This window comes from Schistocerca serialis, chromosome 5 (assembly GCF_023864345.2).
Source record: "Schistocerca serialis cubense isolate TAMUIC-IGC-003099 chromosome 5, iqSchSeri2.2, whole genome shotgun sequence".
Classification (NCBI taxonomy): domain Eukaryota; kingdom Metazoa; phylum Arthropoda; class Insecta; order Orthoptera; family Acrididae; genus Schistocerca; species Schistocerca serialis.
In genome coordinates this window covers 760,300,991-760,315,709 of record NC_064642.1, presented here as the reverse complement: position 1 = coordinate 760,315,709, position 14,719 = coordinate 760,300,991, and the positions used below count along the sequence as shown (strand labels likewise).

Genomic DNA, 14,719 nt, shown 5'->3' with positions numbered 1-14,719 from the left:
TGCAGTGGCAGCTGAATATGGTGAAACTAAGCTTCTAATTGCTGTTGTCTATAGGTCCCCTAACTCTGACTAGCAAAAGGTTGAGGCCAGAGGCATTATGGGAACAAAGGATATGTTGTAGAGAGTGTTCCCCCCTGCACAGTTCAGAAAAACTGGTGCTGATGGGAAGAATTAAGGTGGCACAGTCTGTGAAGTAGTCATTAAAGTGAATTACATTGTGTTGGGCAGTATGTTCAGCAAATGGGTTCATCCTCTGTCTCTTGGCCACAGTTTGGCAGTGGCCATCCATGCGGAAAAACAGATTATTTGTGGTCATGTCCGGTGGTGACAGCTAAGGTGATGGATCACATGGCTACTTTCAAAGGTGGTCCTGCCTGTGATAGGGGAGGAGGTGTCTGTGACAGGCCTGGAATAGGTGATAGGATGTATGGGACAGAAGATGTGAGGCATGGACTTGGCAGCAGAAACAGGGACAGACAAGGATACTGTGAAGGCTGGGTGGACGGCAGAATCTCATGGTGGGAGAGGTGGGGAGGATAGTGAGTAGGATATTCTGCATTTCAAGGCACAAAGAAAGGTAGTCCCTGCCCTCCACCTGCCTATTTCCTTCCCTTCATCCACTCAGCGCTACACGTGCCTTCCACGCCACCAACACACCTGCATATGTGTCTCCCCTCCCTTCTCTACTTCTGTCCTCTCTCTCTCTCTCTCTCTCTCTCTCTCTCTCTCTCTCTCTGTGTGTGTGTGTGTGTGTGTGTGTGTGTGTGTGTGTGTGTGTGTTATTGGGGGGGGGGGGGGGGAGGGGATTGTGTGCCACTCCGGTAATTTTATGTTCATCGCCAAACTTAGCTATGTAACAGTTTAGTGTGCCATAGCAGTAAGTGGCCATTGTGAATACAGAGATGCACCATGTGTCATGTTGTTCGTAGTGAATGTTAATATTGTTTATTAAAGTGAGTGAAGGGGCTATACCTGATCTTTCTAGCAACTCGCCATAAATTTTTGTGTTACTTTTGATATGCAGTAATCCATTACATTTTCATTTCTTTTATAAGCTATAAGATGGCTGCTCTGGGAGAGGGAAGTGGGGCAGCCAATGTGCTATGAGATGATCAAAAAGCTTCTGCTCCCAGTATTCTTCACTCAGTGACCAAGTTAAAGTGAGCAATCTGTTTGTGAGCTGTAATGCTAGGCTAAATTCAAATATGTTCCTGATACTCAAGATACAACACAACCACGACACAAAGACAGATAGCTCCTTTCACAAGCCCAGACACAACACCATGAAATTAAAATCAATGCCACCCTGTGCAGGACCAAAAGTCCAAGAAAATATCCAGTAAACATAAATAAATAGTATGTAGCCACAACCATTTAAAGGTTGTGCAGGCCCCTGAAATAATTGCTCAAAACAATTTTCAGAGAAAGGATTTAGTGGAATTTTGTACAATGTCTTATGCCTACCACCTTCTTTAAATCTGTATTTTTGCCAACATATCGAGGGTAGACTGAAGTCACCACCAATTATAACTGGATGAGTCAGGTACGATTTGAAAATTCATCACCAGATAAACTACTTCTAACAGCAACTGAATTTAATCTATTCTTCCTGAACTCCATTAAGTTATTGGTGAACATTTCTACTGAACTTATTTAAGCTACAGTCCTTTGTATGAGTGCTTGGAACTCTAGTTCTTTCCCAACACAGCAACAACTATTTACAACTATAATATCATTGTTTATGTCTACCACTGCCTTGTGTTTAACCTGCTCGCTTCGAGACTGTACCTCGGTTTGAACTTTTTCAAGATCCTCAAACCTAAAGAAACTGCACCTCCCCATCCTATGACCCAAGTCATGGAATCTGCAGCCAACATGATCACAGAGCCATCTGAGCCTCTGATTCAAAACCGTCTGAGCCTCTGATTCAGACTCTACATTTCACTCTGCACCACAGATTCGCAATTGATCCAGTCAACAATGCTATACATGGTGAGCTCCACCTTCGTCTTGCAACGAAGACCAGCTGTCTTAACCAATTGGGATACCTGCCAAAAACCCATAGAATCTTTTCTGGCCTGAAGCAACATACTATTGGTAACCTGTGATCTTCATGGCGTCCAAAAGAACACATTCCACATCTTGGCTGAATGATGCCGCCCCCCCCCCCTTTCCCAAATTCCCTCCCAGTATGCACATAGAGTAAACACTGGATTTCTTCCACTCCTTGGTAGCCATATCCCAACGGGCTCCATCATAAGCCTAATATTGGAGCTCTCAACAAAAAAAAATAATCCCACCCTCTATGAATTCTTGGGCCCAGCAGCCCAAAGCTTCCTCCGAAACAGGGTAAATGACAGCAGCTGGGGTAGGATCGCTTTCAGCAACAGACAGTTCATGAAATGTGCTTATCAGATTCCTGATGACACCCCTGTCTTTTATGAACTCTCTCTGTCAAGGACAACATAGTGGGTTCTGTTGCTTAAGAAAATCTTCGAGCCATCATATATGTGGGAACCTATTCCATATGCTCGTACCTTCATTAACATTTCTCAGTGGGGCACCATGTCAAATGCTTTTCAGAAATTTAAGAAAATGGAATCTGCCTGTTGCCCTTCAGCCACGGTTCACATCATATCATGTGAGAAAAGGGCAGCTGAGTTTCGCCAAGTGACGTTGAAGATATAATGTTTTGTGTGTAACATGGCAACAGAATCAGAGATTGATTGAACTATCTTACAGTAACAAGTCACTAAATACCTGACATTCTTTGGACATGGAGCAGCAGATTAATTTATTTGAGATCAGTAGGAAGCAACATTATCATTTCCACATGTTTTCATGACCACAATGAAGTCATACCCAGATCGACACTAAGGGACCAAAATATTTACTGACTTTAAAAGAAATCAACACTACACAACTCAAAAGGATTGTTTCAGAAATGATAGGAAAACAACAATGTTCCTCCTGCCTCAATGTTGCAATCAGTCTATCAGCATGATTGTAATTTCTGGAGATAAACTGATACAAAATGATTAACATTTAAGTAATGAGGAGATGGAAATACTTAAGGATAATTTGTCTAAATAAGCACACTTCATATATAACACACTTTTTTTAAAATGCGAACATTTTAGGTTAGGCTTTACCGTGACTGTTATTGACATTAAATGAAACAACAAGTTTACTGTTACCAGTCACTGTTTTATTTATTTCCATGATGTGTTTCAAAGGTTTAAACCTCAATCATTGAGTGGATTTACATTAGTTAGTATGACATTTGTGTGTGTGTGTGTGTGTGTGTGTGTGTGTGTGTGTGTGTGTGTGTGGTATGATTTTTTGGATGAACTTTTGGCACTGTCTCCAGTGGTCACAAGTTCCTTTCGCTGTCGAAACACATCACATGTATACTGTCACATTTGTAAACAAATATTTTGTTTACAAATGTGACAGTATACATGTGATGTGATATTTTGTTTACAAATGTGACAATATACATGTAATGTGTTTCGACAGCGAAAGGAACCTGTGACCACTGGAGACAGTGCCACAAGTTCGTCCAAAAAATCGTAACACACACACACACACACACACACACACACACACAAATGTCATACTAACTGATGTAAATCCACCCGATGATGGAGGTTTAAACCTTTGAAACGTGTCGTGGAAATAAATAAAACGGTGACTGGTAACATTAAACTTGTTGTTACACTTTTGGGGCAATACTTGAGATTAATGTCCTCTTGATGGTGCCTGCTCATAACTAATTACATAAAACTAAATGTTTTCTGATTGAGAAGACAATTAGCACATTTACAGACTATTTTGCACAAATTATAAAATACAGATTGCAGAACGCAGCAAGTCCGCGTCCTCCTTTCATGGAATAGAAACCATAAAAAGTGAAGCGCTCTATTCCTCATTTGTCTTGAAAAAACAGAATTCTTTTTCAATCATTAATCGATATGTGTACAGAGAGATTGATAGCCGCCACACAGGAGTGCAAAGATAAAGAATAATAGGTAATGTTGCAGCTAAGAGACGGTTCATTTCTTTTACATTACAATTGTTTGATAACTTCATGCCATCAGGCATTTACTATCGAGCGTATACTAATGTTTGTGAGGCGAAAATTACCAATATTACAAATTCTGCAGCAAACTGATGTTAAGGACAGTGGTCTGTAATTTTGTGGGTAACGAAGAGCAAGCCTTTTATAATGGTTTGCTCTGGTTTAAAATACTAGTTTTGTAGATGTATTTTATTACTGTGTGATGTTTACTTACGTGTTGTGTGATGAGGCAATCCAATAGTGTGACAATGGTTTCGTCATGTCTTGGTAGACTTTATCATATCGTTCATCCCAAATTTCATTTTGCTTCGAGAAAAGAAAATCCATAAACTGAAAACAATATCATCACAAATAAGCACTTCATTCACTCATCACAAAGTTTCTCAAACAAAAAATAAAACACACATAAATAAATGAAATGAATCATCATCATCATCATCATCATCATCTTTGGTAACTGCTGACAGTTTCAAAGAAGAAAAAGAAAAGCAGTCAATTCCTTGGCATGTGTTTACCAATAGCTAACAGAAATGTTAGTAAGGAAAACATCAAAAACTAAAAGAGTAAAAAAACCATTTGCAGTTGGTCTAGAATATATTGGGATTGTTAACTATTTATATATTGTACATTGGACCACAATATATTTCTCATATGCTACGTAATGTATAGCATATGACAAAATATAACGTCTCAATGACTTAGTATATTTTGATTAAAAGTGAATACACCAACATCAGTATCTATTGACCCATACCTCAAAGATTGTGAAGTATGGCTCCTGGACATTTCGCTGTGAATCTTGCAAATAATTTCTCATAAATGAAGAAACTTCTCTTTCGTCATCTCCCATTGGGTCTCTCTGCTCTTGGCTAAGAAAACTTTGAAATTCTTGCAATGTTACTGTTTTACCATTTTCAGAGTAATCAGAGAATAACTTACTAAAACTTTCACTATACATCTGGAATAAATAATGGAAATATACTTAATCACTTGTTCTGTGTTGAAGCTGTGGCAAACAAATGTTGATTTTACAGGCCTAAATTGTCTTACATTGTTATCAAACATAAGCTTTTGGTAAAGAGTAGCAAAATCATCAAATCCTAGTTCCATTCGTTTCCTTGTATCGACTTCCTGAAAGACATCCCGAAGTTTATTTGTTGGAATTTTGCAGTTGACACGAGGAAGAAATGCCTTTAGGTCTTTCAGTGTGACACTAAAATACAAAAAGAAAAAGTCATTTTATTAAGCTTCAATAATCACTGGGAACTTTCAGTCACTGCAGTCTGTAAATACTTACGTTTCTCTACCACTTTCCATTTTATAGAATTCTTTACGGAGCCATCTCTCAACCTGGAGTGGGTATGGTGATCTTATTGTATCATTAACCAAGTAGTCAAGGCCTCTTATCCACAAAGTGCACTCCGATTCTGAAAAAGCTACCAAGACATTGAGATGTATTAATAATTAGTGGAACCATTTATTCTGGGTCCCAAACATCATTCAGAGATGTTTCTTGTAAAATGTAAAATTAAGATTAGTTCAAATGGCTCTAAGCACTATGGGACTTAACATCTAAGGTCATCAGTCCCCTAGACTTAGAACTACTTAAACCTAACTAACCTAAGGACATCACACACATCCATGCCCGAGGCAGGATTCAAACCTGTGACCATAGCAGCAACGCGGTTCCGGACTGAAGCACCTAGAACCGCTTGGCCACCATGGCCGGCTGTGTAAAATTAAGAATTACAAACTAAAAACTGTATTACTGAAGCAATATTAATATGTGGAAAACTCAAAAATAAAAACCATCTACCATCTTTTCAATAGCTCATTTACTTTCAATCATTGCAGGAGGAGGAGGAGGAGGAGGAGGAGGAGATTAGTGTTTAACGTCCCATCGACAACGAGGTCATTAGAGACAGAGCGCAAGCTCGGGTGAGGGAAGGATGGGGAAGGAAATCGGCCGTGCCCTTTCAAAGGAACCATCCCGGCATTTGCCTGAAGCGATTTAGGATAATCACGGAAAACCTAAATCAGGATGGCCGGAGACGGGATTGAACCGTCATCCTCCCGAATGAGAGTCCAGTGTGCTAACTAGTGTGCCACCTTGCTCGGTCTTTCAATCATTGCAGTCTGTAAATACTTACGTTTCTCCATCACTTTCGATTATATAGAATTCTTTATGGAGCCATATCTCAATCTGGAGTGGGTATGTGCATTTTTAAGCACAGCTTCATCATCAGGGCTTCAGTTGGTTACTGAAGGAATGTTACTGCAATTAGAATTCATGAGAAATAGACATCTGCTGGATGCCCACAGCCTCCCAGGAGTTGAAGGCTGCTGCCCACAGTGCAGACAGAAGCTCACTGTTTGCAGCAGTTGGAGAGTAGGGCCGGAAGTTCCTGTACGATGATGACTCCACTGTGGGCAGAGAGAAAGCAGTGCGACACAAGTTGCTAGGGGTGTCAATGCTGGCATGGGAGCTATGTGGAGGTCCGGGCTGTCAGGGGCAGGAGAAGGAATGTGCTGAAGTGTCTCCTGTGAGCTGCACAGCATCTCTGCCCACTGATGGACTTCGTCTGCCACTGGCTGCTGAGTATGTTGCTTGAGAGGGAGGAGGTGAGTCAGAAAAGGTAGTAAATAAGGGGAATCACAACACAGGAGGCTACACCAACGAAAGAGGTGGTGTCCCAAGAGATGGCTCGGGAGCTGCACACTGAGGTGGCAGTAGCCTTTCCCCCACCCACGATTTGCAATGGCAGGCCACCAGACTGTCACCTGTCTACAGCACAAGAAGACACGCCGACCTCGCTGTCTGTGGACGACTGCTAGAATCCAAAGATCAAAGCAACCGAAGGTGTGAGCCCTGGTGGTACTCCCTGGTGTGCAGTGCATTGATAGCAGTGCAAGAAGCAAGTGAGGGATTGGTGTTATGAGGTGCAGCATTACGCATGGCTAGTGCATCTGGAGTAACTCTGCTGGGCTCCTCTTGCCAAAAGGAGTTGCCCTGTAAGAATTGTCAAAATGCGTGAGTACCTCTTCTACTGGGGTGTCCAGATGTAGTCCATCTGCATCTTGAAGGTCCATATGAGGTGTTCTGCCTCCTAATGGACTGCAGAGAAACAGAGGTGCCCCAACATGGTGGATGCCATTCTGCACATGAAAGTCTTGAGAGATCTGAGAGGTGAACTGCAGCTTGTTTTCTGTCACCACATTGCAGAGAAGACCTTCAATGGTAAAGATGCAGGTGAGGGTACACACGCACTAGACTTCACTGTCACAGAGGAGCAATTAACAATGTATGGGAATCTGGAGTGTGCACCAATGATGAGCAACCAAAATGTGTCCCAGAATGGGCCAGCAAAATCCTAGTGGGCACATTCCCAGGGCTGTGTGGGCACCAGCCACAATGAATAACAATACCGCAGAGCAGTCTTGTGACCTACACACTTCGGACAAGCAGCAATTACATGTCCAGGTACCCCACTGACAGGCCAGTAGATTCAGTGGCGTGCACACATTTTTGTCCTTGACCCCACTCAGTGGGTGTGATGCAAGAGCCATAGTGTGTCCCACCTGAGGGAAGTCATAATGACCCCCCACGGCATGGTGTGTTCCGTCATCAAGAAGATTACACCATCAACAAAAGTCACTCTGGGATGCAGTACAAAATAATTATGGAGCAGAAACAACGTTCAGGCTGCAGGTCATTCCAGCCATTCCACTGGATATGTTGCCACACCTGGCAGAGAACAGGATCTGCACTTATAGCGTGAGCAGTATTTGACCTCATGATAGGAAAGCTGTCAACTGCCTGCTGAGCTTTCTCACTGAGATAAAAACAAAGGATTTCCTCCTAGTTGAAGACAGGGTCAGGACCTACACAAAGATGTGGGAAAATACCCTTGTTGGAGTGCTGAGCCGTTGGATGGAAATAAATCTCATAATGGTAACAGCTGAGGAACAGGCCCCACCAATGCAGCCTGGGAACCATTTTGTCTGCTAGATACACTGAGGGACTACAGAGGGAGACTAATGGCTTGTGGTCAACGGCAAAGCGAAACTTCAAACCACGTGAAACCACATGAAATTTCTTGATCGAATAAATAATAGTGACAGCATTCTCAATTTGGGAATAATTTCTCTGTGTTGTGTTGCGCACCTTTGAGACAAACACTATTGGATGCTCCAAACTGTTAAGATTGCAATGGGCCAACACAGTCCCCATTCCAAACTGGGGCATTCCAGTGACCAAGACAAGCTACTTATCTGGTTGTAATGTGGTGAAGAAAGGGGCTAAATAAAGACTGTCCTTCAAAGTTGTGAACACTTGGTCACACACAGACATCCAATCAAACAGCATGCCTTTTTCAGTAACTGATTAAGAGGATGCGCAATAGTAGCTGCTTGTGAGATGAATTTATGATAATCAACAATTTTGCCTAGAAAAGCTAGGAGCTCCTTCAGATTAGTGGATCAAGGAAGAGCATCAATGTCAGCAAGGTGACTGTTCATCGGCTGGATCACACAATGAGAAAGGACGTGCCCAAGGTATTCAACAGTGTGCTGAAAGAAGAGTGACTTATCCAGATTGCACACAAGACCCATGTCTGGCAGAGTCTGAAATAGAAGCCAAAAGTTCTGCAGATGTTTCTCAAAGGAGGGCCATATGAGCACAAAATCATCCAGATAGCTGATACAAGGAGGGGTGGGGGGTTTGACGACAAATATCCATTGCAATGTTTTGGCAAGTGGGAACTGCAGCAGATACGTCCCTGACAGATCACTATGGTGTGTAGTGAACGGGAGGACTTTCCTTTCCATCCAAAGTTTGAGAGGGCGAGTGGCTGTGGGGTAATTCTCCGGCGCAGAGGCTAAAGCATAGTGCTCAGCAATTGCATTTGCGTCGGTACATAGCATGCCACTGAAAGTAACGCCAGGGACACCTGCTGGGGTTTGATACCCAAAAAGATGTCTGATCTTTGTCCAGACTTGGGAAGGTGACGTATGGTACCCAATGGTCGACACGTACCTCTCCCGACACTCCTGTTTCCATCATTTTATAAGCTGGTGTACACGGGCACGGGGCTGCTTAAAGGTTATCAGATGCTCTAGGGAAGGGAGTCACTTATGTCGCTGTAGAGCTCACTGACGATCTGTAATTGCCTCGGCGACTTCCGGCGACCACCAAGGAACTGTCTTTTGCTGGGGGCACCCTAAAGAGCGAGGGATCACGTTTTCTGCAGCAGAAACAATTGTGGTAGTCACCTGCTCAACAATCAAATCGATATTACTATGTGAGGGAGAGTCAACATATGCTGGGGCAGTGACAGGAAGATGGGGAAGTGGTCACTACCACACACGATGTCATGTGCTCTCCAGTGGATAGATGGGAAAAGTACTGGGCTGTAAATTGATAAATCAATGACCGAGTAACTACCTCGAGCCACACTGAAATCTCCCAAAAGTAGGAAAGGTTTAGGGAACTGATCAGTTAGTGCAGCTAATACATTCAGGGGTACTGCACCATCTGGAGGAAGATATACATTGCAGACAGTTATTTTCTGCGTCATCCATATTCTGACAGCCACAGCTTCAAGAGGGGTTTGAAGGGGAACAGTTTCACTACAGACTGAGTTTAGGACACAAAGGCAAACTCCACCTGACACTCAATTACAGTTGCTACGGTTCTTGTAATATCCCTTATACCCGCGGAGGGGAAGGGTCCGCATTGCTGGGAACCAGGTTTCCTGGAGGGCAATGCAGAAAGCAGGTGTAAAGCTTAACAGTTACCGTAGCTCAGCCAGACCATGGAAAAAACCTGCACAATTCGACTGGGGGATGACGTCATTGTGAGAATGGGAAGGCATGGAAAATTCAATGGGGCAGTTTACATCTCAGAGTCATCTGCTGCCACTGATTTTTTGCCTGAGCAGCCTGTATCCATTGTGTCTGAGGGTCCGGCGAGATCCAGGTCCTCAGTGGAAGCCAGAATCTCCATGCTCAAATGCAGAGCTTGTAGGTAGCGGTGGTGTGGGTGCCATCGCAAGTTCCTAGTTCTTATGGGTCTTCTTTTTCGATTTCTTGTGCTGTTCCTTGGGTTTCCCTGGCTGGGAGGACTTCATTGAATCAGTCTCCGAGACTAAGGATGAGCGTGAAGCCCTTTGACCAGCTGCTTTTGGGCTCTTCTGCCACTGGCGGGTGTCATCTTTCCCACTAGCAGAAACCTGGGAAGGGAGTGACCCAAGGGACCCCTTACTAGCGAGAGGAGTCAAAGAAGCCTTACGCTTCTCTGGCTCATAAGTGGGGACTGAAATCCCCAAAGGTTGGGTGGTGCAGGAGCAACAGGAATGGAAGTGCCCCCCCCCCCCCCCCACCACCACCCCCTCGTCAAGGGGGCAAGTGGTGTCTCCCAGTTCTGAGAGGCAACAGGAATTCAAGGAACTGATGGGGCGACAATTGTTCTCCAATTGTTCTCGTAGCGGTGGCATATGAGGTGGCCATAGCCACAGGATGTAGGCACTCAAAAAATTCCTCTTAGCCTATGCATTTGGGCACTGACGACAGTGCTATTTAGCGCCCGAAAACCTCAAACCATACCGTCCCCCCCCCACACACACACACACAAACACACAGACACAAACTTATATTCTATGATTTTCCTCTCTTTCTGTAAAATTCTGCAGTCTGACGATCAAGGTGAACGACGCTCTCTGCAGTGGACACAGATGGGAGGTGGGGCACATGGATTATTGGGATGTGATGGACATCCACAATCTCGACAGGTAGGGCTGGAAGTACACAGTGGGAAGACATGACCGAACTTCCAGCACTAAAAGCACCGCATCAGGGGAGGGATATATGGCTTGACGTCACAACAGTAGACCATCACCTTGACCTTCTCGGGCAATGTGTCACCCTCAAAGGCCAATATGAAGGCACTGGTGGCAACCTGGTTATCCCTTGGGCTCTAATGGACACACCAGATGAAATGAACACCTCTCTGCTCTAAACTGGCGCACAGCTAATCGTCAAACTGCAAAAGAAAGTCCCTGTGGACTATAATACCCTGGACTATATTTAAGCTCTTATGAGGTGTGATGGTAACAGAAACATCCCCAAACTTGTCACAAGCAAGTAATGCCTGTGACTGGGCAGAGGATGCTGATTTTATCAAAACTGACCCAGGGCGCATTTTGGACAAGCCCTCCATCTCCCCAAACTTGTCCTCCAAATGCTCCACAAAAAACTGAGTCTTCATGGACATGAAAGATTCCCCATCAACTCTCATACATACGAGGTACCGGGTCAATTAAGCTTCACTGCCATCCTTAAGCCTAGCTTTCTTCCCATGGTGTGGCCAGGGAGGGGAATGACTTTGGGTGATATTTCTTAGCATTAAAGTTGCCCACTTAGATACTGCTGGCAGCAGACCACCAGCAAGAGATGACGTATTACACTTCATGGCATGTCATCCACCCTGATACCACCCACTCCGACCGGGAGCCCTCCCCATGGGCACCACCTTACCACACCAAAGGCCACCTGGCAGGATGGCCATTGCCAGGAGTCCCGATGCCCCAGGGTGATGGGCGTCTACTCGTTGGCATACGTGGGGAGTTAAAGGTGCAGGCATCAGCAGAGCAATCCCTGTGTTGTCAGGGGGCTACAACCAGCAGGGTACATGGCAGCCCCACCACAATGGACTGGCTACCACGCTGGATATCAGGTGCAAAGAAGTCCATGGGCATCGTCAGCACACGAAGTGACACTGCATAGTGCATGGTGGAAAAAACACCCAGGAAGGTGTCCTCGCCCAAGAGATGGAGAATGGGTGGGACTGCAATGCGACGACGAGAAAGTTGGCTAAAGATCTCAATGCAAAATGGACACAATGACCATGTAAGGTGCCCTTTCCCAATTGGCTCACTCTACGGGAAAATTTTGAAAAATGGCGGTCAAACCCGACAGGGGACAATCAAATGAAGGTCGAAATGTGTGGGACTCCTTTTAGTCGCCTCTTACGACAGGCAGGAATACCTTGGGGCTATTCTAACCCTCGGACCTGTAAGGAGACCACAATGTTTGTCTCACACGTGGTACATTAACAGCAAGGGCATTCTCACCATGGACACATGTGAGACTTTGAAGATCCCAAAGTATCTCATGGTAAGAGCCAAAGAAATCTTTCCATTAATCAACCTTCAAATTCAGTCTTTATATAAGTGTACAGCAGTTGCACTGAAAGTGAAGCATAAAGAGAGCTGAATGAGCTTGTTTTATTAAAGGTTACATTTATTTCTGATAATTTTTTTTCTTCAACCATAGCCACTATGGCTACAACAAAAAATATGCAAGCACATATAATTAACAAAATAACAGAAAATTTATTACCTGCTATTGATAGTGTTTTCAGTCTGAATTCTAAGCCATAATATATAACAAAACATTTTAAATTCTCCATTCGCTTTGCTTCCTCTGGCCATTTTTCAAAATCCTTTGAGTTTTTTCCTATGCGAACCTCTTTTACTTCCCTCAAGTCCACTGCAACAAAGAAAACGATATTATTACACACATTATTACACACATCTCCTCCTTGTAAACTCTTTTTAAAAGAAACTAATCATGAGTGAATTACCCAAATGGGATGGAAATAGTTAACAGATGTCAACTTACATGAACAGACAAACAAATGAATACAATTTCAGAAAAATTGAATGATTTATTCAGGAGAAAGAGCTTCTCAAATTTAGCACACCAATATTGTGTTGGTCCATCTCTGACCCTTATGCAAGCAGTTACTCAGCTTGGAACTGATTGACAGACTTGTTGGATGTCCCCCTGAGGGATTTCATGCCAAATTATGCCCAACTGGAGTGTTAGATCATCAAAATCCCAAGCTTGTTGTGGGGCCCTGCCCATAAAGCTCAAAACATTCTCAGTTGGGGAGATATCCGGCGACCCTGCTGCCCAAAGTAGTGTTTGGCAAGCATGAAGACAAGCAGTAGAAACTCTCGCTCTATACGGGTGGGCATACTCTTGCTGAAATGTAAGTGCAGGATGACTTGCCATGCAACAAAATGGGGATAGAATATGGTAGACATAGCACTGTCCTGCTATGAAAGGAAATGGTGCAACAGACTATCACTTCTGGTTGTCAGGTCATATGACGGGCAAGAGTCCGGTTGGAATCCCAACACTGTCCAGGGCATCTCCAAGCACGTCTTCGGTTGTTACTGTGGTTCAATTTGAAGCAGGACTCATCACTGAAGACAATTCTGGTCCAGTCAATGAGATTCCAGCTGAAGATTTGTCTGCACATGCCCTTGGTAGCAGTGGAATACCAGCCTGACAGTCACCCACCACATGGCCTGACAACCTGGGGTGCCACTTCTTTTTATAGCAGGACCCTTTTGGTTGTCATCTGGGGCACACTTACGTGATACGTTGCCAATATTCTATGTTTCCCTTTCTGGCAAACCATCCCGGGTTTACATTTCAGCAAGAGAATGCCCGCCCACGTCCAGCGACAGTTTATACTGCTTGTCTTCATGCTTGCCAATCCCTACCTTGCCCAGCAAGGTCAACGGATCTCTTCCCAATTGAGAACATTTGGAGCATTATGGGCAGGGAACCTACAACCACCTCGGAATTTTGATGTTCTAATGTGCCAACTGGGCATAATTTAGCATAATACCCCTCAGAAGGACATCCAACAACTGTATTGATCAACGCCAAGCCTAATAACTGCTTGTATAAGGGGCAGAAATGGACCAACACCTTTTTGACTTGCTCAATTTGTGAAGTTCTTTCTCCATCATCCAATTTTTCTGAAATTGTAATCACTTGTTTGACTGTACATGTACATCACTTCCACCAATTTTTTGTCCCATTCGGTTAATCCCTTCATGGCGATTTTTCTTTTCTTTTCTTTTTCTTTCTTTCTTTAACTTTGAGTGTAATAAGAAACTGATGTCTATGACAGGACATGCAGCAGCTGTGCAAGAATTGTGTGTTATCAGTTCATAATTTTAAATAAGTTGTTACTTTTTTTGTTACTTTAATCTTGTGCATTTTTCCCTTCCTCTCAATTGGATCATCTGACTTTTGATGCTTCAGTTAAAGCTTACATGTATACAACTACAATTAAGTTCCCCTGAATACAATAGTGATAAATGATTGAAGCAATGAGCAGTGCACTGCCAGGAGACATTTGTGCATAAATGTGACATGAAGAGAACACAACACAATTTTAAATGATAAATAACCTTTACCTACCAACACAATAGCATTTTTATGGAATATGTGGTTCAGTGAATGCCTCGTTATTTAAATAACAGGCAGCAGAGGGATGTCAGTCAGTCAGTCAGTCAGTCAGTCAGTCAGATGGTTATTTGCATGTTGCAGGGATCATAAATTCAATCTCTCGCTTTGATACAGAGCTAGTCAGTTTTACAAATACAGAGTGACTCTTGAAATTTTCACGGCGTATCGAATATTCCACAAGATTTTGGGATTGCAGCCGGATCTCATCAACTTCTTTCCACGATATTTCGGCTGACAGCCTTACAGCCGTCTTCAGGCGAGTGTTTGACACTGGAGATTGCTAGTGCAAGTCGCTCTATTTATACGTAA

The 14,719-nt window shown here is 43.5% G+C and overlaps 1 protein-coding gene across 2 annotated transcripts in view; it reads right to left on the bottom strand.

Moving 5' to 3' along the window:
• Positions 1-14,719, bottom strand: part of LOC126480771 (1-phosphatidylinositol 4,5-bisphosphate phosphodiesterase gamma-1) — a 248,439-nt gene that overhangs the window by 215,396 nt on the left and 18,324 nt on the right. For both annotated transcript variants that reach the window (XM_050104071.1, XM_050104070.1), the window contains exons 2-6: positions 12,479-12,628; positions 5,379-5,517; positions 5,132-5,294; positions 4,836-5,039; positions 4,296-4,411 (exon numbers count right to left, since the gene is read on the bottom strand). In XM_050104071.1, coding sequence (XP_049960028.1) covers positions 4,296-4,411; positions 4,836-5,039; positions 5,132-5,294; positions 5,379-5,517; positions 12,479-12,628 — 772 coding nt within the window. The remainder of the gene's footprint in view (positions 1-4,295; positions 4,412-4,835; positions 5,040-5,131; positions 5,295-5,378; positions 5,518-12,478; positions 12,629-14,719) is intronic.